At 40.2% G+C, this 25,420-nt stretch overlaps 2 protein-coding genes across 2 annotated transcripts in view; both read right to left on the bottom strand.

The window, feature by feature from the left end:
• Positions 1-2,791: 2,791 nt before the first annotated feature.
• LOC138962703 (uncharacterized) lies at positions 2,792-13,846 on the bottom strand. Its single transcript, XM_070334627.1, has 2 exons — positions 13,731-13,846; positions 2,792-11,152 (listed from the first exon to the last, which is right to left on the bottom strand). Exon 2 carries the CDS (start codon positions 10,852-10,854, stop codon positions 8,854-8,856), a length of 2,001 nt encoding a protein of 666 aa, XP_070190728.1. The 5' UTR covers positions 10,855-11,152; positions 13,731-13,846; the 3' UTR covers positions 2,792-8,853.
• Positions 13,847-23,326: 9,480 nt separating this feature from the next.
• Positions 23,327-25,420, bottom strand: part of LOC138962701 (uncharacterized) — a 223,453-nt gene continuing 221,359 nt past the window's right edge. Inside the window, exons 8-9 of the mRNA XM_070334626.1 lie at positions 24,524-24,581; positions 23,327-23,685 (exon numbers count right to left, since the gene is read on the bottom strand). Coding sequence (XP_070190727.1) covers positions 23,486-23,685; positions 24,524-24,581 — 258 coding nt within the window. The 3' untranslated portion in view covers positions 23,327-23,485. The remainder of the gene's footprint in view (positions 23,686-24,523; positions 24,582-25,420) is intronic.

Genomic DNA, 25,420 nt, shown 5'->3' with positions numbered 1-25,420 from the left:
CCACATAAACACGATTTCAAGATTTTGAAAACTGCAGTCTTTATGAATACATACATTAAATAAAGCTCTTCTTAACTAAAACAAATAAATAAATAAGAAAGGTTAAATTATTGGAACATTTCATTCAGGACAAATCAAAACATTTATAAGACCTTAAGATTATGCTCGCCCTTTTTGGTCCGTCATTGAGGCTTTTAGTGCGAAAGGACTTGAATACTTTTTGTTGGCCACAGGGTTCACTTTAATGGGATCCTCTAACATGGAAATAGTTCATAATATGATTTGGGAGGGAAATGGAGTGAAAGGAACATCAATGTGAGTTACTGGAATATTCCACTGCCACTATTACATAAGAAACTGTGTCAGAGCGTCGCACATGTCCTTACCGGTCTTTATTATTGCAACAACATTCACCGTGATCATTTCAAAAGTGGCCTACAAAAAATGATCGTCCTTGTATGATCGTTTGATCGTTTTGAATTAAAGTCCCATTCCGCCTCACATGAGGTGTAGAGAACGATTACATCTGTTTACGTAAACAGCAATACTAAACTGATGAAACACCTCGCAATAGCATTAAACAACATATAATGACGCATAGAGATCTCTTGAGTGACTATTTAGCAAGCATAAGCTACACACTAGTTTTCGAGGGTTATTCAACCTCCGAGCCATCGGGGTTGTTTGGGACCAACTTTGTTCATGCATGGTCTTGGGTCTTTTGCGGCTCTAGATCTGCAATAGCATTGTTTTTGCATGACTCTGAATCTAAATTTTTAAAAAAGACAGGTAATTTGTTGGAACGTTTGTTATCGACTAAACAGTACGTTACAGTCACAAGTATATCGACCGGACGGCCTTTTAAGTGAACAAACAATTAGTGACAAAAGCTTAATACATAAATTCGTAATTTCTGAGTCTAAAATACAACAAATGACACATGGTGACCCAAACCGAGTGGTTGGCTTCCACAAAAATGCATAACCCGTCTGCTTGTGCAACTGTAAGATGCTTCTCGTGTATTGTGATGGTACGAGTATTCCTGCCCCAGCAGTACTTTTTAATGCGCGACACTCAATCTTCACCAGCACTGCAACAAACAGTGTCAACTGCTCTAAAATTTGCGTCGACTGGCTTCTCAACAGGGGAAAAGTTGCATGGTTTTCCGTAACCTACTTCCCCGCCATCAAGTGAAAGGAGATGCATCTTACACTCTCATGTTAACACTACCACCCACCTCGATTGGGCAACATCCGGGCTCACTTCTTTCAAACTTTTAAGAATTCGAATTGTGCTGACCTTATCTTAATGATAAAAACATTGCTTTCGTTTTTTAACAATGTTTGTATTACCAACTGTTGTTTGTTATTTTAGATTTAAAAGCTCCCGTCCAGTACAATAACGAGGCTTATTTTGTACACAAGTAATTCTTTGAAAATTTCTCACTCACAACGGAAAGCAGCCAGGATGTGCCCATGCGCTAGGCGCGTTCATATGAAAGTATGTTTGTAAAGTATGTAAAAGCTTGGGGGGCTCTGTCTTCATAAACTGATGGTTTACGAGGGTGGGGGGGGGGGGGGGGGCTGATGGTGCCTTTAAATGTTCCAAGAATTTAACCTGTCTTAGTTTTTAATTCTCGATTTGGAACGTTGGCCCTTTAACTGTATTGGATTTCTGATCGCCTTTTTTATCATTCTTCAGGCCATCTTCGACATGTTTTTCAGTGAGGGCTTATACAATAATAACGACTGGTAAGGACATGTGCATTGGGCGTCCTTAACACTGTTTCTTATTTCTTAGTCGCAGTGGAAAAATCCAGCACACATTAATTCTCCTTCGCCAACTCCACCCGACCCCCAACCAATTCCCACTTCCTGTGCCAAATCGTAATATGAATAATTTCTTTGTGACATGTCCCAGAAGATCCTTTTTAAATTGACGCCTGTATGAAAAAAGGGATATCCAAGTTCTCTTGAACCAGACGCATTAATGACGGGTCAAAAAAGGGTGAAGGTAACTTTCGCTGTAAAGGGAGAAAATTACTACTCCATGAAAAGGAACGTCCGTTGGCACTACACACAGCAGTGAGTAAAAATGTATGCAACATGGATTAAAGACATGCGATGATAACCTAAAAAGGTTCCTGCAATGTATCGTATCCTGATCCTGATCCTGAAAGACTGCATATCTTTACAGAATAATGTTTCAGTATTTAACTGTCATCTTTAAAGTCTTCAAAACAACTGCGTGGCCTCATTCTTCAGTGACTTTGATTTAGAACGGACAACCATGTTGAAACTCAAGTTATGTCTTACAAGTTTGCTTTTCTTTACCCAAATATAGTGCTTGTTGTAAACTATAGATCCGCAAAAGGAAAAGATTGTACAGTTTTTGAGTATTTTGATTTTAAATGTTGAGACAGGGCAGATAGTGTCATATGTCAATATTACCTCATACATTGATACACACAGAGAAGAATAAAAACAACAAAAGTTTGAAAACATTGTTTAATTACTCGACCACTCGATTGTAATGGGAATTAGCGATGTTTAGGCTGAATTTCGCTGTCATAAGTCAAAAAGTGTCGAACGTCAAACCAAACATCACATGCTGCACGTCAAATCTCAAAACAATAACCAAAGATAGTGTCATCTGTCAATATTACCCGATAAACACGGAGGAGAACGAAATTAAAAAAAACAAAGGTTTCGAAACTTCGTTTATTAATTCAGCTACACACAACAAATGATTAAGTACTCGATATTCATGGTAATTAATATATCTATGCTGATTTTTGCTGGCATACGTCAAAAACTTTTGATCGTCAAAACAAGTGTCAACTCTTACCACATTCCTTGAACCGCCTGCATCCCCAAAATGCCTGCACAAAACCCACGCTCAGATGGCAAAATGGTGATAGACGTCAACCGCTAGTGTTTGAGCAAAACAAACAGTTACGTTTCTTTTTGGAAAAAAAACCAGATATTTGAAAAAGTACTATTTTATTAGCTTTATTGAGTTCATCAGATATTCTAGACTTGCTTACAGAGGTTATGCTCCACATGTCCGTTTTGAAAGTTTGAATTTTCGAGGGCATGAAGCAAAAAAACGGCTTTAACTATAAAAAATATTTTTTTAAAGTACGGAAAACCAAAGCTTCAAATTGTGCGTAGTATCTTTTCATTCACTTTGTCACACAAGACTAACGCAAATTTATTGTTCCAGACAGCGCTGTCTTGGTCGAAGGGGCACAGTCAGCCCAGGACTTACAAATCTCTGTTATTAGTAGTTCAACGGGTTGCAGTTTCAATCCGCCAAATTCATTGAATATTCCCAAACCGCTTTACGTGACTTGTTGGTTTTTGTTTTTGTTGTTCAATGCAACCATCGTCGATACACCTTCAGTTTTAATTTGAAGGATACATTACGTATGAGTTTGCATTTACCTGGTGGGTTTGTCTTATGTGTGACAAAGTGAAGAAAGACTCAAACATCAAACGTAGAGTGTTCATTAGTTTGTTCACGTACAAATCATCCTCACCTCACACCTGGAACAAGCCAGTATAAAAACAACATAATAAACTGTACACAATCAAAGTATAAAAATTAACGGAAAAGTATTTGTCCGGACTGTCATTGGGACAATGAACACAAACATGATTGGAGAAACATCAATATGTGATGAATTGCAATCATAAAAAAAAAGGATACCGACTTTTCTGTTGAACATATTGGGGAAGGATTTTCCTTGTTTTAAAAGCTCAGCATGTGTTAAATATTTTCTTGGATTGAATTTGATACATTCACATTTTTGGAAAGAAGTATTGAATATATGGTCAGAAAATAGAACGCATGTTGTGAGCAATCGAAATGCCTGAGTGTCTATTTAACAACCTATCCATTGTGTACAGAAGTAAAACGCTTGTTTTTAACATTGGATTCAAGCTGGCATTGTTTATGTTAAAGATGTATGGGTTGGAAATGATTGTATTCCCTATGCACAGATTTGTGAGAAAGTAGAGAATAATGTAAATAATGTATGCAGTTTGAATATTGAGCCATAAAAACAGCTATGTGCGCACGAGCCAGCAGACCGCGAGAACTTGAGCGAGTTTTCGCGAGGAACAGGGTTGAGCTACGGTAGGGTCACTGCGCATGTGTGGTTTTTTTCTTCGCGGAAACGCTGTTGGGTTGTGTCCAGTCGCGTCCCTTGCAACAAGATGGCGACAAGCGCGTTACGGATTTACTGTTGTGGAGAGTTGATGGACGACGATAATGAACAAGCAGTACTGTTTTATTGTTGGTGTGAATGTAATGCCAAAACATCGAACTATCGATTCGAACGTCAATGAAGAAGTGAGCGTGAAAATCGAGCGCAAAACAGCCGGGTAAAAGTTCAGGGCGCTAAAGTACATTTGAGCCGAAATCGCACCCAAACTCCTGTTGACCTCATTTCTTCCCAAAATAAACATCACTGCTAAAATAAAATGCATTAAAACCAAGACAGTATCCAACCCAGTATCCTTAATTTTTGAAAGGCTAAGTGATTTACAACAAATGTCTTCTCACAATCCGTAACTTTGTCAAAAAATATTTGCAGAAGTTTCTCACCTCGCCTTGGCAGCCATCTTGGAACTGGAGAGACCCTACGCAGGAAGCAAGGTTGAAAGTTGGTTAACCAGTGACGTCACTCCAGTCGTACCGGACCGAGTTTTTGCGACCTCCGGTTCGACTCGAGTCACCTTAGTTGACGCTAAAACTCGCTCCAAGACAACACTCAGCTAGCGACAAGAGCCCGTCACGCCGCGCGATTTTCGCCACTTGCTAGTGACGGCGAAAAGTACCGTGCCCTGCGCTGCACGCTTTTGGCAAAATAAATATCAAGTTCAGATTGATCAAAATTGTTGGACGTTATTGGCACGTTATTGTACAGAAGAACGATTAAGATTATTACAGTGAAAGATTTTGCATAACGTGTATCGCACCAGTATTTTGTTAAATAAAATGAAGATTAGAGAAAACAATAAGTACGATTATTGTGGAAATGTTGATTTTATTTAACTTTTTATTTCGAATTGTATAAAGATGAGAAATGTTTGGATAAATGTTCAGAATGTTATATTCATTCATATTGGCAAACATATTATTTTGAGTGAACGAGATGTCCTATTTGGTTATAAAGTTAATGAAAACAATCAAATTGAAAATAAGCAAATAAACCACGTGAGTACAGTATTTTTTGGTCTTTCCAAATAAACCACATTATATTAATTGCAAAAATGTCCATAAGCAAATTCAAATATGGTTAACAGTATGATTTGAATGTCGTGTTTGAACGAGAAGTTACGTTGAGGCGGCAGTTTATTCATGTATGATGTGACATAGTAAATACGTGCTTAGACCGGTGATTTGAAATAAAGCATGGTTTAGGTATAGTTGTCCGTATTGTGTTGAAGTCGATCCTTTTTTGGTAAAGGGACACCTTGAACAATGTACATGTACATGCCATTATTTATGTATGTGTGTTTATATTACTACATGTTTCAGACACATATCCAACTGCATATATTTACATATATTTAAAACTAATTTGAAAGAAGTATTGTACGTAGATTTTGAAGCTTATGTCCAACAGATCAAACATACAATTTGTAAACATAATTAGAAAATAAAAATTTTAATTAAATTAAAAAGAATTTAAAACATGTGTCAATAAGAAGCGAGTCATAAAAACGAACAAACGAACGAACCCGCACACACTAACACACACACACACACACATACACACACACACACACACTCACACGCGCGCGCGCACACACACAAACACACACATACACACACACACACACTCATACACGCGCGCGGACACACACACACACACGCACACACATACACTTTGTGTGTGACGTCCAGTCAAAGGTGTTCAGGTGTTACAAAGATTACATTCTCTAAAGATGTCAAACACACACACATACACACACACGCGCGCGCACACATTTGAATGTAATAGGTCTATCTCAGAATAAAACATATTTGGTGTTCTCTAAAAATCTACAACTACAGCAAAAGCAATACGCAATGATATGAAAAAAGCTTACGCAGCGGTACCGTGATCACATAAACGGAAATGTTCTATTTGTTTAAAAGCAGATGGCAGACGTTCGAAGTACTGCGCAAGCACATGCGTTTCATTATTCGCAATCACACCAGCCTTTCGCACGACTCTTCTTTCATACAACTCAGTACAACTCATCTGTCTCTCTCCCACAATCTTACTGCACATACTGACAAATCTGTCCAGAACATTACGGTTATTGATGCATAGTTATCCCCCCCTCTGCTTCTTTCTCTCTGTAAACTTGTAGGGCTAGTTATTTTTCGGTAACTTACCCAACAACCAAAATCACTTACCCAACAACGGGCCTGAATCCTCGATAGCTCATGGGTAGAGACTGAACACATTGTGGATCTACTTTTTGCGACTCAAAAGTTCAGAACACTCTAATGTACAAAATATACATTTCTGGAGCAAACAATACAACCATACCGCATTTAAACCAGCAACTACAGGCTTGAACACATGAATCTCAATATAAAATCCATGAGTTTGGTTGTTTTCTGAATTCAGATCTGCCGTGCACAATCGTTTATCGCTAGCAAGATTCCAAGGAAAAGTAACTCTCATACTTTGTCTAGCGACACGAGTAGTTCCCCTTCCAGATTTCGGCTGCATCTACAAGACTGCAATCCGACGGTCAGTTTTCAACAATATTTCTTTTTATAAACAGATCACACGCAATCAATTACAAACATTTAATCAACTTGAAGAACATGCAGCGGTTTCATACACTATTTTGCCCCAGAAAACTAAACTTCATACAGTTTTTAGCGTTGGAACACGGGTGTAAAACTTCGTCTGCTAGTCACATTCGAGGAAAGAACATTTCCTGAGCGATACCAAAACATGAACAGAACACACACTATCTGCCTTTACCGCCACAGCAGAATGACAACATAACTGTGTACTTGATTTTAGTTCAAAACATGGAAACTGACAAGAAGTGTTAACAAAATTGAATGATTTGCACGGAACTATTCAACCGCGCATTAATCGATCGCCTGCGCAGGTAGACTGGTTGGGTGAATATGATTCGATCAAACTTTCGCACAAAAACTCCTCTTTTCTTTGAATAACTGAAGAAAGGAGGGATAAAGAGGTTACATACCTCGTCTCAGTGATTATCAAAAATAATGGTCTCAGTTCGCGGTCATGAAAAAGCTCGCTGAAGCTCGCATTTTTCATGATCCGCTAACTTCGACCATTATTTTTGATAATCACTGAGACTCGGCATGTAACCTCTACATCTCTTAACCAATATACAAAACCGAAAGTAACCACAGATTCAATAAAACTTCTGTAAAGAGTTTGTAAAATGTTTGAATTCACATTAAGAGGTCTCAGTTTCTGTCAACAATACACCCGCCGCGTCGTGAATATAGAGAATACTACATGGCTTGCTGTGTCGTACCAGATTTACAAGAGTTGTTTTTTAAAATATTGAACTGCGAGCGAAAGCGAGCTGTTCACTATTTGAAAAAGCAACGAGTGTAAATCTGGTACGACACAGCAAGCCATGTAGTATTCTGTTTATCCTACATACTGTACTTACGTGTATTTTACTGAAAATGTCCTGCATTCGAGGCAGCTAAATTGGAGACGCTTGTTTTGGAACCTCGATCTCTTCTAAAGCCTCGTGCAATCTATTACATCAAAACAAAGAAACGTCACTCTGAAAGTGTGGCGTGACGTGTTAGTTCTAAAAACTCATCGAGGGTAATTAGCGAGCGCAATTTGTGTTTCTATAATGACGTTTGTCTCGGTGACTTTGGCATCATACGCAGTGGAAAAACAGGTCCCTGCCAGACTTGCTTGACATGACCTCATTTACATGATATACACACGTGTGATTTGAACGATTATTATCTCACGGGTGTCTCTCTCACGTATGTAGGATAAATGTACTCATACATAAGTAAGCCCACAGAATATACAGTACAATCGAATGAAAGAATTAAAACAATTCTCACGGTCTCAAAGCATCCGGTGTCAAATTATTCAGGCCCAAAAACACATAAATAACTACCACACAGACAGGCAAATCCACAATTACAATGTAAAAACCCACCAGCAGTGAGTTGCCTCCCTTGCCTGGAAGCACAAACACACAATTCCTTGAATTTCACTGTTAGCAAAGTGGGTTCTTATCTTATTTTCCGTTGTACTGTAGTTCAAGGCACAATTTTATACTACAACAGAAAGTCGACGTGTGTAACGCAGAATGTGGGTCATAGTTCACAGTAAAGAAGCAGAACAAAGCGAGCAGATCAAAATAATGTCCAGGATAACTGTGTAATGACAGTTTTGTCCACATAATTCGTGAAGGTAAAATGAATCACACAATGACACTGACTGCCACTGAAGATGTGCATGAAGAGGGGATCCCGCCTAACGCTATATCACATGTTCCAAGTCTCAGTTCCCGCTGTTCGAGTCAGTCAATGGACCTCTAGTGAACAAAACCCAAGCCAATCCCTGCATACATTTTATGTGTGCATGTTGCGTTCAATTGCAATCTAACAAATATATCAGAACATATAAACGCTAAACCCGTCGTTTGCAACAGCCAACGACACCATCCCTCCTCGTCCTCTTCTTTCTTCCTTGAATCCTTAAAGTCGGGTATACGCGTTTAGGGGTGAATGCAACAACAGGTTACCGAGCTTTACCAGTCCTGCTGCGCGAAAGTACAAATTGGCTTGCTTTTGAATACTACTGCCCGGGAAACTTGCTTATTGTGTTATTTCTGAACATAATGTGCTATACCGATCGAGGTTGTCACAGGAGCAGCGATGGCGTCTTCTGTATGATCTATCTCCTAACACCGAAAACGATGAGAGATGATCGAAGTAATAACTCGGATGACTAAGAAGTGATGTTGATTGCCTGCTACGAGAATGCACTGAAGATCTAGGAAACCATTCTTGAAAGGGTGAATAACGGTTCAACGCGAATGGCATGTCCCATGATATTCTTCTCTGAGACAAACTAAACACTGGTTGGTAGTTCCTCAAGAAGCGCATGCCCCATGATGATCCAAACCGTCCCGAAAAGATATCACGCCTCGGGGGATCAGGAGGACAGTCTTTCAGAAAGTCAGGATTGACCACGTGATCCTGCAGAACGAGGCCACGCAATTTGTTGGGCAGACCCAGGATTGCTGCTCTGACGTCACGCTCCGGTCCACAGCCAATCAGATGCGAGATTTTCAGCGCACAGCTGTCCAACAGGGATCGAGGTTGACTGGAGATGTCGTTCAGAAAGTCAAGCATGCCATGCTGCTTGGAGTGTTCCTGTTTCTCTCTGATTGACACAGAAGTTGCGACTTCGTGGATCTCCACTGCTGGACACGCACCAGAACTGTACAACATCATGGCGGTACGGAGCTGTCCTCTTGCTATTGCCATCCACGTGGGAGAACATAAGGCCATTTCTTTTTCCTTCCCCTTTTTCCTCAGTGATGTCAGGCGTGACTGAGACACCAACGCCTGATGTGTGGCCACCCCGTTCTGGATCAGAGTGCGGATCAAATTCTCTCGGCCCTGTTCCGTTTTTATCGCAGTCATCATCAGTGTGTTACCTCGAACATCCTCGACCAGTGGGTTTGCACCCTTCAACAGCAGCGTTTGCAAAATTTCTACCTGGCCTTCTCTGCACACAATGTGCAACAAGGTTTCTGCATTGTACATTTTTGAAGCAATTTCCCCTGCTTCTGAGCTGTACTGCAGAAGAAGCGTGACAAGCTTCCAACGCTTACCCTTGATCGCACTGTGAATCACTGTTTCCCCGATTCCATCCTTCACATCCGGGTTTGCTCCCGCCTGTAGAAGTTTCTGCGCCATCTTTGTCTCCTCGCCAAGGTATGTCATGGCGTCCCGTAAAACTGTTGTTCGTGTGTCTCCTGTCCTGGCGTTTAGGTCGAACCCAGTCTCTGTGCACGCTGTGGCTGTGTCCCCTCCCTGATGGAGGCATGTTTGTACCAAGTCCCATTCCCTTGACTCCAAAGCCCTGGAAAGTGTCAGATGTAATAACCTGGTGCATAACCTTCGATTCTGAATTAAGCCATTTTCTTCTTCAACTGCTTCCAAACCCGTGTCAGTGTTTTGCTCAAAGACTTTCACCAGCTTTAGGGCAATTGACCAACGCCTGCACATCACAGCTTCTAGAAGACAAAGCTCTAGTGACCTTGTGTGATTTTTATATACCAACTTGATGTATTGCAAGAAGTGTTGAACACTAAGCACTGACGCTCCTTCAGATAGCATGCACATCACAAGCTTTCTGTTGTGTACTCGTCGTAGAATCCACGACACAAGGTCGTGATTTTCATTGACCATGGCTTCCTCTGCTGCAAGATGAAGGACTTCTTCCCTGATTTCTGTGTACCGTTCGTCAGCAAACTTCTGTGTAAATGCCGGTGTGTAGCAAACTGTGAAGAGAGCGCTCAAAATTTCCGTGCTGTTCTTTTCGATCCGAAGTGTTTTTAGAATGTCATAAGTGGTTTCAGGTTGACAGTACCAATATAAAACAATATCTAAAGCAAACGAGTGCCTGCTGTCTGTATGCTCAACTGCATTTACAGCATCACAGAGCTTCTTTTCTTTGAATCGTTTGGGTATGAATTGTGAATACGAAGCAGTACATTCCCTGCGAAATGTCTCCTTTTTCAAGCCATATGGTTTTCTGTCTCTTACAAAACTGGGATGCTTCCCTGCCCTCTGTTGCTGATTCATTGTGCTTAGATAGATACTGTTCAGCAGCTAAACTTAAATTATCTCCCTCTTAATTATAAGCAAATGAGCCATACACATCAGCATATAGTTCTTTAGATCAAAAACTGTTGAGTCAGTACCATGGTTGTGTGGTTTCTGTATTGAATTGTCTGCATCCTTTCCCTGGTGGAACAGTAACATGTTTGTCCACATAATTATGGGATGCTTTCCACACAACTTCCTGATACGCATCATACGATAGTCGATCACGAGTGTCGTCTGCATTGCCCTCCGAAATTGTTTGACAGCAACGTTTGATCTGAAAAGACAAAATAGAAGAGAAATGAATAGCTAGGATTTCTAATCTGCAAATGAGAAGACACCTTACCCCTCCCACCTACACAACTCTCTTACAGGTGAACAAAGGGCGAGATAAACGGCATAATTATCTCTCCCCCTCCACTCCCCCACACCTTTTCCCGTTTTGTGTCTGTTTGTTGTCAATCAATATCAATCAATATGAGGCTTATATCGCGCGTATTCCGTGGGTACAGTTCTAAGCGCAGGTTTTTGTGTGTGTTTTTTAATTTTATGCAATTTATATCGCGCACATATTCAAGGCGCAGGGATTTATTTACGCCGTGTGAGATGGAATTTTTTTTTACACAATACATCACGCATTCACATCGGCCAGCAGATCGCAGCCATTTCGGCGCATACCCTACTTTTCACGGCCTATTATTCCAAGTCACACGGGTATTTTGGTGGACATTTTTATCTATGCCTATACAATTTTGCCAGGAAAGACCCTTTTGTCAATCGTGGGATCTTTACCGTGCACACCCCAATGTTGTTGGGGTGTTGTGCCTAATTTTCTATTATGACACTCGTCATATAGGTAGTACATTAATGATATTAACACATTTAAACATATTATACCATTTAAGAAGCTTTTTGGGGTATATTCTTTTGGCAATTCCACAAGAATTCTTAGGGACATTGTAATTAGCCAGGTCCTTCATCGATTTACTCTAACGTGCTCCGTAACAATGCTAATGAATCAAATGAATGCCATAAAGTTGGTCATGCAAACACCACACATCATGTCAATGATGAGAATGATCTTTTTTGGGTGGGGTACGTGGTGTACCCGCTGTCGAAAACTTTTACACAAATTAAAAATAACAAGTCGCGTAAGGCGAAAATACAACATTTAGTCAAGCTCAGTCGAACTCACAGAATGAAACTGAACGCATTGCATTTTTTCCGCAAGACCGTACACTCGTAGCATCGTCTGTCCACCGCTCGTGGCAAAGGCAGTGAAATTAACAATCCAGAAAAGCGCGGTAGCGGTTGCGCTGAGGAAGATAGCACGCTTTTCTATATCTCTATTCTTTTTAACTCTCTGAACGTGTTTTTAATCCAAACATATCATATCTATATGTCTTTGGAATCAGGAACCAACAAGGAATAAGATGACATTGTTTTTAAATCGATTTCGGAAATGTGATTTTAATCATAATTTTTATATTTTTAATTTTCAGAGCTTGTTTTTAATCCGAATATAACATATTTATATGTTTTTGGAATCAGAAAATGATTAAAAATACGATAAACGTAATTTTGGATCGTTTTATAAAAAAATAATTTTAATTACAATTTTCAGATTTTTAATGACCAAAGTCATTATTAATTTTTAAGCATCCACGCTGAAATGCAATACCAAAGTCCGGCCTTCGTCGAAGATTGCTTTGCCACAATTTCAATCAATTTTATTGAAAAATGAGGGTGTGACAGTGCCGCTTTAACTTTTACAAAATGCCGGACATGACGTCATCAAAGACATTTATCGAAAAAATTAAAAAAATATCTGGGGATATCATACCCAGGAACTCTCATGAAAAATTTCATAAAGATCGGTCCAGTAGTTTACTCTGAATCGCTCTACACACACACACACACACACACACACACACACACACACACACACACAGACACACACACACACACACACACACACACACACACACACACACACACACACACATACACCACGACCCTCGTCTCGATTCCCCCCTCTATGTTAAAACATTTAGTCAAAACTTGACTAAATGTAAAAAGGAATATGGACACTTGCTAAAACTGTTCTTGCAGGCCCTGAAATAGCCTTCTCGTCTGGAAATTCTGTTATTCTGCTTCATACGCCCACCAATGGTGTAGATTTTCTCCAATGTGTGTTTGAGTGTACTACCAGTGGTGTGGCGTCTGAGCGCTGGGAGCACAGTTTGCTTTGTGGACTGATTTTTCTAGCCAGCCCGACCAAATGTGCATACTACACCAAATAAAAAAGAAAACAAACCACATCTTTCTACTCGATCAAATACCTTAACTAAATACAATTAACCAAAATAAGACAAACATATGGTAGCATCAACAACGTGTTTTGGTAGAATTTATTCCGCTACACTGCGTCGGTTTGTCTGTCTGAAACCGCAACAGTCTACACAGCTATGATGAAAAGGTTATTGATGCCATGAGTCATTGGTAATCCCGCACGTCTAGTCAGATTCTCAAAAAGGAAACCGAAGCACCGATACATAAGGCGTGTACATAAAATATAAAGAGCTGAATCTTGTTTTACTTTCAGGAAATAGGATACGCAGGTCCGTAGCAAGTATTTCCTACTTTTTTTCTTTTTTTCTTTTTTTTCCGAATGGGGGGAAAAGGATGTTAAATGCACTAGTCAGTTTGAAATCAGTAATGCGTATGCAAAATACTGAACACCTAGATGTTATACAAACAACTCGGTATTTTAAAGAGAAAGACAAATTGCCGAAACGTTCCTGTCGTAGTTTGCCGTGCTAATCATTCGAGAGAACATTTAAACTGTTACTTACGCGTGAAGGTTCCAGCCAACAACACACTTCGTTTGGGTAGATAAATGAATAGATGAACAAGAGTGGAATAAGGAATCAACCCAGCTAAGTCTGCCGACTTGAAAAAATAACTGAACAACTGTTTACACCGGTATGCCCGCTGTTCTCCAGTCAAGAATGAGTAGACTTTAGTCGTGTGATCTTGCGTCAGCCCGTATTCCTAAAACAAGTCGCGTAAGGCGAAAATACAACATTTAGTCAAGTGGCTGTCGAACTCACAGAATGAAACTGAACGCAATGCAATGTTTCAGCAAGACCGTAGCATCGTCAGTCCACCGCTCATGGCGAAGGCAGTGAAATTGACAAGAAGAGCGGGGTAGTAGTTGCGCTGAGAAGGATAGCACGCTTTTCTGTACCTCTCTTCGTTTTAACTTTCTGAGCGTGTTTTTAATCCAAACATATCATATCTATATGTTTTTGGAATCAGGAACCGATAAGGAATAAGATGAAAGTGTTTTTAAATTGATTTCGAAAAAAAATTTGATAATAATTTTTATATATTTAATTTTCAGAGCTTGTTTTTAATCCAAATATAACATATGTATATGTTTTTGGAATCAGCAAATGATGGAGAATAAGATGAACGTAAATTTGGATAGTTTTATAAAAAAAAATTTTTTTTACAATTTTCAGATTTTTAATGACCAAAGTCATTAATTAAATTTTAAGCCACCAAGCTGAAATGCAATACCGAAGTCCGGGCTTCGTCGAACATTACTTGACCAAAATTTCAACCAATTTGGTTAAAAAATGAGGGCGTGACAGTGCCGCCTCAACTTTCACGAAAAGCCGGATATGACGTCATCAAAGTCATTTATCAAAAAAATGAAAAAAACGTATGGGGATATCATACCCAGGAACTCTCATGTCAAATTTCATAAAGATCGGTCCAGTAGTTTGGTCTGAATCGCTCTACACGCACGCACACACACACACACATACACCACGACCCTCGTCTCGATTCCCCCCCTCGATGTTAAAACATTTAGTCATAACTTGACTAAATGTAAAAAATACGTAGCAGTTTACGTGTAGCCTATTTATACGGTACAGACGCCAAACATTCTTGAAAAATAACCAGTGAATTTCCCTAAAACCAAAATAAGAGCTGGCAGATTTCGGCGTAATGTTTCTTTGTTAAAACGGCTGACACCTGATAAGGGTGTGCTTGCATGGTAGTTTGCTGGCTCGGGTGTGTGTTTTAGTAGGGGTTTTTTCCTCGATGGTCTGGTTAAATCTTCTCATGTAAATTGTTTTTCGGATCCTTGCATAAATATATTTGCATTTGTATGATTTAGAACAGTGTGTTTCATGGGAAGGACTTTGCGAAATGTATGCATACTCGTTGGGTTTTTTCATCCAGTACTTCCCCAGAAACAGACTATTCTAAATCATACGCATGAATATATTCATGGGAAGTATTGTTCTCACGGTTCTAGTGGTTACCGTTTGCAATAAAATTTTCTGGCTGTAAAAATAACTCGGGGAAAACAGTGCATTCTACGCTGGTAATCCTTCTTTGCTGGTGTCTAGCAGTTCAAAGTAATCTGTCATTACTGAAAATATGTTGAAAATGTACAGCGTGTGTGCTTGTAATTGTGTGTTTATACATGAGTTAAATTAAATCGAGGATAGAGTTTATCCCGGACTAAAGTCTCTAACCTCGACTCCTACATACTGTTCTTTGTTTTTAAAAGACAGAAAAGTAAGATGTGACCGCGTACGACCGCCTTACCCGCTTTGGATTAATTACGAGTAGCCAGCGTCAATCCCCTCCAGCGCAAGTCAGATTTGTACTTGCAGGCTTTAGCAACCTGTAATCAATCGAGGGATTGGGTAACCGCGGCAAGCTGTGTGCTCTTCACGAAAGGTGATGTGCCGACGACAGAAGCGGATGGAGGTAGGTTCTGTGTACCATATCCTTCTTTGTTTTATTTGTGAGTTTGTGTCCGATTGACGACAGTGTGTCAACTGTACTTGTTTCATTTGTGCGTTTCTCTCTCTCTCTCTCTCTCTCTCTCTCTCTCTCTCTCTCTCTCTCTCTCTCTCTCTCTCTCTCTCTCTCTCTCTCTCTCTCTCTCTCTCTCTCTCTCTCTCTCTCTCTCTCTCTCTCACACACACACACACACACACGCTCTCTCTCTCTCATACACACACACACAGTGACACCTACACACACACACACACACACTAACACACACACACAATGGAAGATGAGGATTAAAATGCAGCTTTAGTTATCTCTGTATCGACACAACGTCCTATTTTCTAGACATGTGCGCAGGTGGAGGAGTATATTCAAGACAAAAAGTTCACCATGTGATATGTTGTGGTTATTTTGTTTTACTTTCTTGGGTCATTCCTGTCTTCCGCGCTGGCACTGAAGTAAAATGCCCTGCTTTAAGGTGTTTTTGCTGTTAGCAAAGATGTGCTAGCTCAATGAGAGTCTTCATTAAAGGCACAGTGCAGCTCACAGCCTTCGTTTTGCGTTTTTGTTGCAGCTGAGTGCATTTACAGTTCAAAACTCCTCCTATGGTAGTAAAACAAACCCAAAACTACCCAACGACGACATCTGTGAAGCTCGACAGTTTCTTGTTCACGCGAGTGCATAAATTAACCTAGTTATTACGTGATGTTTGGTCGGAGTTCGATTCAACTGAGTGATTCCGGCCTCCATTTTGTTTTACACAAACTCATGATGACGTCTGACATAGTTTGCTAGTGACGTGTATTTTCAGTTGTGCATGATGTGCATGTGGTGATCTACCTGATCTAAATTTAGATCCAAAAATAGGCCAAGACCAGCCGGGTCCGAAATTAATTCGTAAAAAAATCGCAGTTCTTGACTCTTTGGGTGCAAGTCAATGAAACTTGGTAGTTCTTCTAACGGATAGCTGAGGTATGACGAAAAGCCCCAGGGGCTCCGTGCACCTGGATTTGACAAGTTCAGTACCTTTAAGACACCCAAAACATTGTGACTGGTGTTTAGTACCATCCTTTTTGAGCAACCCAGCATGATCACCTCCACAGATCTGGCCAGGATTTTTTTCTTAATTCTTTTTTTTTTTTTAGGTGTGATATAAGTTTATCCAACTTGGAAAAAAAAATCTGAAAGCCTGGCTGCTTCCCAACAGAGTCATATTTTTTCTGAATTAAATTCACAAATTTACTTACATGTGATTGTGAAAACTATTTAAACCACACAAAAAGTCACTCTGCACAAACATTGTCCTGGGTGTAGATTGTGTTATATGTGTCAGACTTGAAGGATGTTTATGTATTTCATGCCAAAGCCTGCCCAAATCTGTTGTAATGGTTGTTGAGAACGAATGCACCTTTCGAGATGCGGTTGCTGATCAGTAACAGGCAGAAGATGCAACAAGCAAACACAAAGCTTTATTACTAGTTATATGACAGATAAAAATATGACTACAAAGGAAAGTTTGTGCTATCGTTGTTTCGCGCATCAAAATCTTTCACACCTCCAATGAAAATGAGAATAAACTAAAAGTTTCAAATACAACAATTAAAACCGTCGCGCGCGTGTGTGTGTGTGGGGGGGGTATGTTTGTGTGTGTGTGTGTGTGTGTGTGTGTGTGTGTGTGTGTGTGTGTGTGTGTGTGTGTGCGTCAGTCCGTGCATGCGTACGTGTGTGTGTGTAATCTGAGAAACGTCTTTGTAACGTTTACAATTCTTGGACGAGTTGAAAGAAATACAACCCCCCTGGTTTTATGATATGTGCAATACGTTAAAATCAAAATAAACACTCAACATAATTTCATTTTGTAGTTTAAAGAAAACACACACACACACACACACACACACACACACACACACACACACACACACACACACACACACACACACACACACACACATTAAAAAAAAATTAAAAAGCATTGTATGTATACTTTGTTTATTTCAAAGTACACATTTCTTTTTATAATGCAAATAATTGAATAACACATTGTATAATTATAAAATTGGATGCAATTATGTGTTTCTTAGACAATTGGTTGGTCAAATTTCTCTACTTCACTTCTACGACTCAGGAAAGAGATCAGCCAGACATTGTTGTTATCAATACAAATTCACTCTTTAGCAGAACAAAATATATGGAACAACCAAAACGCCAACGGTACAATAAATCATGAATCCAAAAGCAAGATATGTTATTTCATGTGGCATATCTATGGGTACACAAGGCCGACATTCATCAGCTATCAGTTCTAAACTGCGAACCAGATATACAACAAGCAAGTGCAAAAACAATAAGACAAAAACAATGGAAAGTATCTTTTATAAGTACTATTCATTTCTGTATTCATAAGCCTATTCTTGTTTTGGGGGAACTCGTCTGTACCTTTTTCTGCTCTGTGAAAGCTCTTGAACCTTCACCTTAGGTTTCGTATTTAATGTTTAAAGAAACCTATTCTTCTGTGTATCGATTTTTGTCATATTGTCTTACACAGAACCCAGTTTTCAGCTTTGAGGAAGCCATGTTTTCTTCATAAAAAAAAGGCTTGAAATTAGTGAATCGCAAATCTAATGTTTGACATTCATCTGAAAACATACAACCACGAATATAGACTGCAAACTAATAGGGCGGTATGACATCGTAGTAACCAACAGTATGTAAAGAACATTTGATTTGCTAATGTATGCGAGATTACCTACGAACAAAGTGTAATAAGCAAAAATAGCTTTGCATCCCCCACCCCTCCTCTCCCTTCCCCCTTTACCCTGAATAAGTTCGGCAATTTTGCGCACTTTTAACTGCAAAGTTTTTGACGGTTTGAAATAAGGGTTGGAGTTTCGCCGATTACCGATACAAAACACAATTCCTGGGCATAAAATAACCATTCAATAAAAGCAATAGTTTTGAAAATGAACTTAAGTGTATACACAAACACTACAAATATGTGAACAGACCGTTAGAGTGGGCCTTAAAGTACAGCACATTACGACACCCTTCCCGGCGAGGACTTAAACCCCGATCGCCTGCATAAGAAGCAGGGATACTATTTATTATACTACCAGGGAAAGCTTAGTCACTACCGTACATGTATCACCCTTTCGTAGTTTGTACACTTCTTGCAACATACAATTTCTAGTGAAAAAAATCATTTTGCAAAGACAATGGCTCCAACAAACATATATTTGTTTTCACTACCTATTTTATTCATGTTTTTATTATTTAGTTAGTGGAAGAATCTTTTGTAGTGTATGTTTGATGGTGTATGCTTTTAATTAAGCGTTGCTGACTATGAATGTAGATGTAAATGCTTGTATAACTGTGTTTTAATTTTAAATGTGTCAAGCGCAAAGAGCATAATTGTAAAGTTATGATGTTGCGCTATATAAATGCTCATTTATTATTATTATTATTATTTGCAAACCAGAGATGTTTTCCGCGTTAAGCAAGCACTATGAAAAACACCACTTTTATGGTTCACAATTCATTTAATAATAATTATCATTGTCAGTAAGTACTGGTGCCACATGCCTAATGTGAAAAAGTTGATTGGCTTATGGCAATTCGCTTAAAACATTTAGGGCACACTTAGAGCAATTCTCAAAAATAATCATTGAACTTATTTCAATAATTCAATTTCCCATTTATTTGTTTGTTTGTTTGTTTGTTTGTTTGCTTAACGCCCAGCCGACCACGAAGGGCCATATCAGGGCGGTGCTGCTTTGACATATAACGTGCGCCACACACAAGACAGAAGTCGCAGCACAGGCTTCATGTCTCACCCAGTCACATTATTCTGACACCGGACCAACCAGTCCTAGCACTAACCCCATAATGCCAGACGCCAGGCGGAGCAGCCACTAGATTGCCAATTTTAAAGTCTTAGGTATGACCCGGCCGGGGTTCGAACCCACGACCTCCCGATCACGGGGCGGACGCCTTACCACTAGGCCAACCGTGCCGGTCTTCCCATTTATTGAGTTCCTTCCCTTACAGCAAGATTAGAAATCACGGGCGCAAGTAAATAGCTGTTTGAATCAAATTAAGCCTAGAGAGGAAAACAACGTGCAGGCAAAATACGTATCCATATACTAAGATTATGTACATTCCAAATGAAAATTAGGTGTCAGAGAATTAAGGGAGACATTTCAACCATAAAAATATAAACAAGTCGTGTGAAGCAAAATGGGCGGGGATGTAGCTCAGTCGGTAGCGCGCTGGATTTGTATCCAGTTGGCCGCTGTCAGCGTGAGTTCGTCCCCACGTTCGGCGAGAGATTTATTTCTCAGAGTCAACTTTGTGTGCAGACCCTCCTTGGTGTCCGAACACCCCCGTGTGTACACGCAAGCACAAGACCAAGTACGCACGAAAAAGATCCTGTAATCCATGTCAGAGTTCGGTGGGTTATAGAAACACGAAAATACCCAGCATGCTTCCTCCTAAAACGGCGTATGGCTGCCTAAATGGCGGGGTAAAAAACTGTCATACACGTAAAATTCCACTCGTGCAAAAAAACACGAGTGTACGTGGGAGTTTCAGCCCACGAACGAAGAAGAAGAAGAAGAAGAAGAAGAAGAAGAAGAAGAAGAAGAAGAAGAAGAAGAAGAAAAAGAAGATCTCCGGGACTGATCAAATGAGTCACAGTCTTAGATATCGTTGTCCGGAGTAAACATTTTGTACGAAAATCACGCCGTAGACGGTGGCTGCATTGGGGAATTACCTCCGCACAAACTTTCACCGATGAAGTGCAACACGCAGGGTGAGTTTCTGCACAAAATCGTCTCTGTTTTCTCCAAAACGACATATCATCAGAGACTATAGAGTATACAGAGACGCTCCATACGGTGCTGAAAAGTGAGACCGGAAGCCCAGTGGCGCCACCACGCGGAAACATGGAACCACCTACTTTCTCTTTCCACAGCAGTGGTGATATCGTGCTGCACAAGCATGGTCGCGCCAACGCGAAAACGCAGTGGGGCATGGTGTTCGGCCATCAATTGCTCAAACGCACATGCCAAAGGCTTGAGGATGTTCAAATTTCCCAAGGAAGAGAGTAGGTGAGGATTGTTTCTTCAATTTTTCTCTCGTTAAATGTTGGAAAATCAGTAAAAGTTGTAGCGTCGAACTGCGTGTAGATCTATTCTACCGGAACAGTGAAAACACACAATGTACACACTACAGCCTCAAACCAGTCCAAGCTGTGCATGTTGATCCATGTTGGTACTAGTTTCACATGTATAAGATTTATTTCTCCTCTACTTTATCTCATTTCGGCATGCCAAGTCTGGAACTGATAGACTGATCTAGTGGCAATACGGTCGGTGATCGATTAGGGTAGACATAACCATCTCGTTTGATTGACACGGCCGTCGCGGAGTTATAGAGTAGATCTACAACGGCTTGCTGCGAACGTTAATATCATTTATCATGATTAATATTTTGATTATAAATGACGGGCGTGAACATATATACAATGACATAATGACATTTGCACACAAATCAAATGAAATAAATCAAAGTTCATACACGAACTAAGACATTACATTTCAAATAAAATATACCGTAGGCTTACATGAACTAAGACATAACAACACTACGTAGCCGAAATGCTTTGTACACCGTGATAAGCTGACAACTTTCGAACAATACCTTCATTCACAGATGCCAAAAGCATAGAAAACTTGTGTAAACTTGGGTTTCTATAAAACTTAGCAGGAATAAACTGGCATCGCAAATCACGAAGTGCGGGGCAACAAAGCACAAAATAAAACTCATCTTCTTTACTTTCCCTGGAAAAAAGGGGCATAACAACATATCCGCATCGTATCTCTTATATCGATTAACGTGCACAAATAGTTCTGTTATTCCACGTCGGAATCTTGCCATAATAAGAGAGAGAGAGAAAGAGAGAGAGAGAGAGAGAGAGAGAGAGAGAGAGAGAGAGAGAGAGAGAGAGAGCTTTCTGAACAAGAAAGAAGCAACTGAAAAGAAATAAGAAAATCATCGATCGATCAAGATTCTTTAAAGTCAGCCGGTTTGGTCACAAGAATTACAGTTTTCCTTTCATGATAACTTCTTAGCTCCGTGTAATTGACAACCCATTTCAGTTTCGATGTGCTGGGACGACACCAAATTGACTAAATGCCTTAGTTACCGATTTAACCGGGAACTATTTCGTTAAACGATTTATTCCTGACATATTTTCTCAGGCTTAACTGACCATGTATTCAGTATGTATTTGTATTTGATTAAAACACACAAAAATAACGACGGTTAGGTCGTGAAAAGAGACTGACTTGAATCATGTTTGCATAACTACAGCGATCCAGCGAATATTGCCCAAGAAAATGTGATTTAATTTTAATCTATACCATTTCTGCGGTGTTTTTATGGTCATTTAAAAAGGATGTTCACAAACAAACATATTTTTTCATCCAGTTACTTTTTGCAGCACTGTCAGCCGGACAGAACAGACAGTATGTTAATATAACCGTGATATAAACACAGCCGACAGCAGCCGCGAAACGCGAGTTTCCTTGTGCGGCAGGGTGTGGCTCTTTTCCCGCGCTGGGCTGGCCGGTCTCAATTTCGCACCGCAGCGCAAAGAAGGATGACGCGTCTCTGTATACTCTATAGTCTCTGATATCATCACATTACTGGCGTTTGTACTTCGATATCATTCCCAGGAACTCTCATGTCAAATTTCATACAGATCGGTCCAGTAGTTTAGTCTGAAACGCTCTACACACGCACGCACGCACACACACACATACACCACGACCCTCGTCTCGATTCCCCCTCTATGTTGACTAAACTTGACTAAATGTAATAACAATTCGCGTAAGGCGAAAATACAACATTTAGTCAAGTAGCTGTCGAACTCACAGAATGAAACTGAACGCAATGCAATGTTTCAGCAAGACCGTAGCATCGTCAGTCCACCGCTCATGGCGAAGGCAGTGAAATTGACAAGAAGAGCGGGGTAGTAGTTGCGCTGAGAAGGATAGCACGCTTTTCTGTACCTCTCTTCGTTTTAACTTTCTGAGCGTGTTTTGAATCCAAACATATCATATCTATATGTTTTTGGAATCAGGAACCGACAAGGAATAAGATGAAAGTGTTTTTAAATTGATTTCGAAAAAAAAAATTTGATAATAATTTTTATATATTTAATTTTCAGAGCTTGTTTTTAATCCAAATATAACATATGTATATGTTTTTGGAATCAGCAAATGATGGAGAATAAGATGAACGTAAATTTGGATCGTTTTAGAAAAAAAAATTTTTTTTTTACAATTTTCAGATTTTTAATGACCAAAGTCATGAATTAATTTTTAAGCCACCAAGCTGAAATGCAATACCGAAGTCCGGGCTTCGTCGAAGACTACTTGATCAAAATTTCAACCAATTTGGTTGAAAAATGAGAGCGTGACAGTGCCGCCTCAACTTTCACGAAAAGCCGGATATGACGTCATCAAAGACATTTATCAAAAAAATGAAAAAAACGTTCGGGGATATCATACCCAGGAACTCTCATGTAAAATTTCATAAAGATCGGTCCAGTAGTTTGGTCTGAATCGCTCTACACGCACGCACGCACGCACGCACACACGCACGCACACACGCACACACATACACCACGACCCTCGTTTCGATTCCCCCTCGATGTTAAAACATTTAGTCAAAACTTGACTAAATGTAAAAAGGACAGCCACAAGTAATGAATGCTAACTTCTGGAGACTAAGGTCCATTAGATACACCAATACGTTGTTCAATCGTCTTCCTGCACTTGGGGCAAAGGAGGTTGGTCACGGCGCAGTCTGGACAGACCAGGTGGGCACAGGGCAACAACAGATATCTGTAGCGATACTGGAAGCAGGCCTGGCAGCTCAGTCGGCGACAAAGACGGCGGTTTTCCTCCACAGCTCTTCTCAATCGCTCTGTGGACAGATCACACGGGTCAACTTTCATTTTGGTTACCCATTTGCCTGTTTAAATTCCATAAAAAAAAGTTATTTTGTTTATGGTAGGGGGTGTGTTTGTGAGTCTGTACAAGCATTTTTCTTCTTCTTCTTCGTTCATGGGCTTAGACTCCCACGTTCACTCATGTTTTTAACACGAGTGGATTTTTACGTGTATGACCGTTTTTACCCCGCCATTCAGGCAGCATACGCCGATTTCGGGGGAGGCATACTGGGTATTTTCGTGTTTCTATAACCCACCGAACTCTGACATGGATTACAGGATATTTTCCGTACGCACTTGGTCTTGTGCTTGCGTGTACACACGAAGGGGGTTACGTCACTAGCAGGTCTGCACGTAAGTTGACCTGGGCGGCAGCGACCGGGATTCGAACTCACGACCTCCCGATTAGGAGGCCGACGTCTTACCACCACGCCACTACGCCCTCTGTACACGCATAGTTCTGCTTCTTTTTTTTTTAAGAATACTGCAATGTACTAAGGGAATGCTTACGCTTAACAGATTATTGGAAAGCAATGAGCAAATAGGAGGTTTAAGACATCGTCAGAATGTACACTTTATGCCTCATAAACTGTAGGCCCTACTCCGTCATAGATTATATTACCCTGAATGATATTTCTAAAGTGATTTGTACTACACGTTCCAAAAGTAAAGATTGAGAAACTAAAACTAATCAGGAATAATGAAAGCAATAGCCGATACTCATGACATAAAAGGTTGCTTTGTGTTTGTTTGGTGCTTACAATAGAACATCTGCTGAGATGGGTCATATTTTCAACGAAATTCCACACTTACCTTTGTGAACGTCTTCTTGACATTGCCTCAGAAGCCCTGCATTTGGTCTGAGATTAAACTGCAACACAGGAGTTCATCACGTGAAAATATATCATGTTTTACATCGCAGGTATTTACAAGAAGAAGAGTTGGAAAATATTTTGAAAACTAGCTATAAGCTAAAAAACAAAGGAATACTGTACTCACCAATACAAGAACGAGACAAGACGGTACGAATTTTCGCTTATGGAAGCTTCATCAGGAACACAAAAGACAACAAAAAGCAGACGCAACACGGAACGAACAAGGTTTGAAAGAAAATGGAGGGGAAACACGCATTACATCTCGTTCACATTGTACCTTGTGGCTCTCTACAAACGTAGTTTTGTTTTTTGGGGGTGCACCTTGAGAATGGATGAGGTTTTAACTCTGGCTGTTCCTCTGAACAGTTTTGGTACAATTTTGACTGTTTCTCAACATTAAAGTTGGGGGGGGGGGGGGAGGAGGGCCGGTGCGGGGGTGCTATCGCCCATACACCAACATTGTACCCAGGGGCACGGTAGCTCAGTTGGTAGAGCACTGGACTTGTGATTGTAGGGTCGCAGGTTCGAATCCATGTTCCAACCCCGTGTTACCACTGTGGCACGTCGGTCATTCTGCCATAAGTGTAGGTGGCTGATTACACCTAAACACGCATACACCTGGGTAGCGCGACTCTGTTGCTGCTAGCTTTCCACTGGGAGGAATGTCAATCAGACTTGATCTATGCCCGACCCAACGGCTTTCGGAACGTGAAACAGTGTAGCTTGCATCGTGCGTTTGACCGCACTATGGCAAGGGAACACTATGGTTATAATTATGGTTCTGTACAATGTTATCACTTCAACTATTCTCTCTCTCTCTCTCTCTCTCTCTCTC

The sequence above is a fragment of the Littorina saxatilis genome, linkage group LG3 (genome assembly GCF_037325665.1).
Source record: "Littorina saxatilis isolate snail1 linkage group LG3, US_GU_Lsax_2.0, whole genome shotgun sequence".
Taxonomy (NCBI): domain Eukaryota; kingdom Metazoa; phylum Mollusca; class Gastropoda; order Littorinimorpha; family Littorinidae; genus Littorina; species Littorina saxatilis.
Note: the sequence above shows the minus strand (reverse complement) of the source record. Positions and strands in the feature narration are given on the sequence as shown.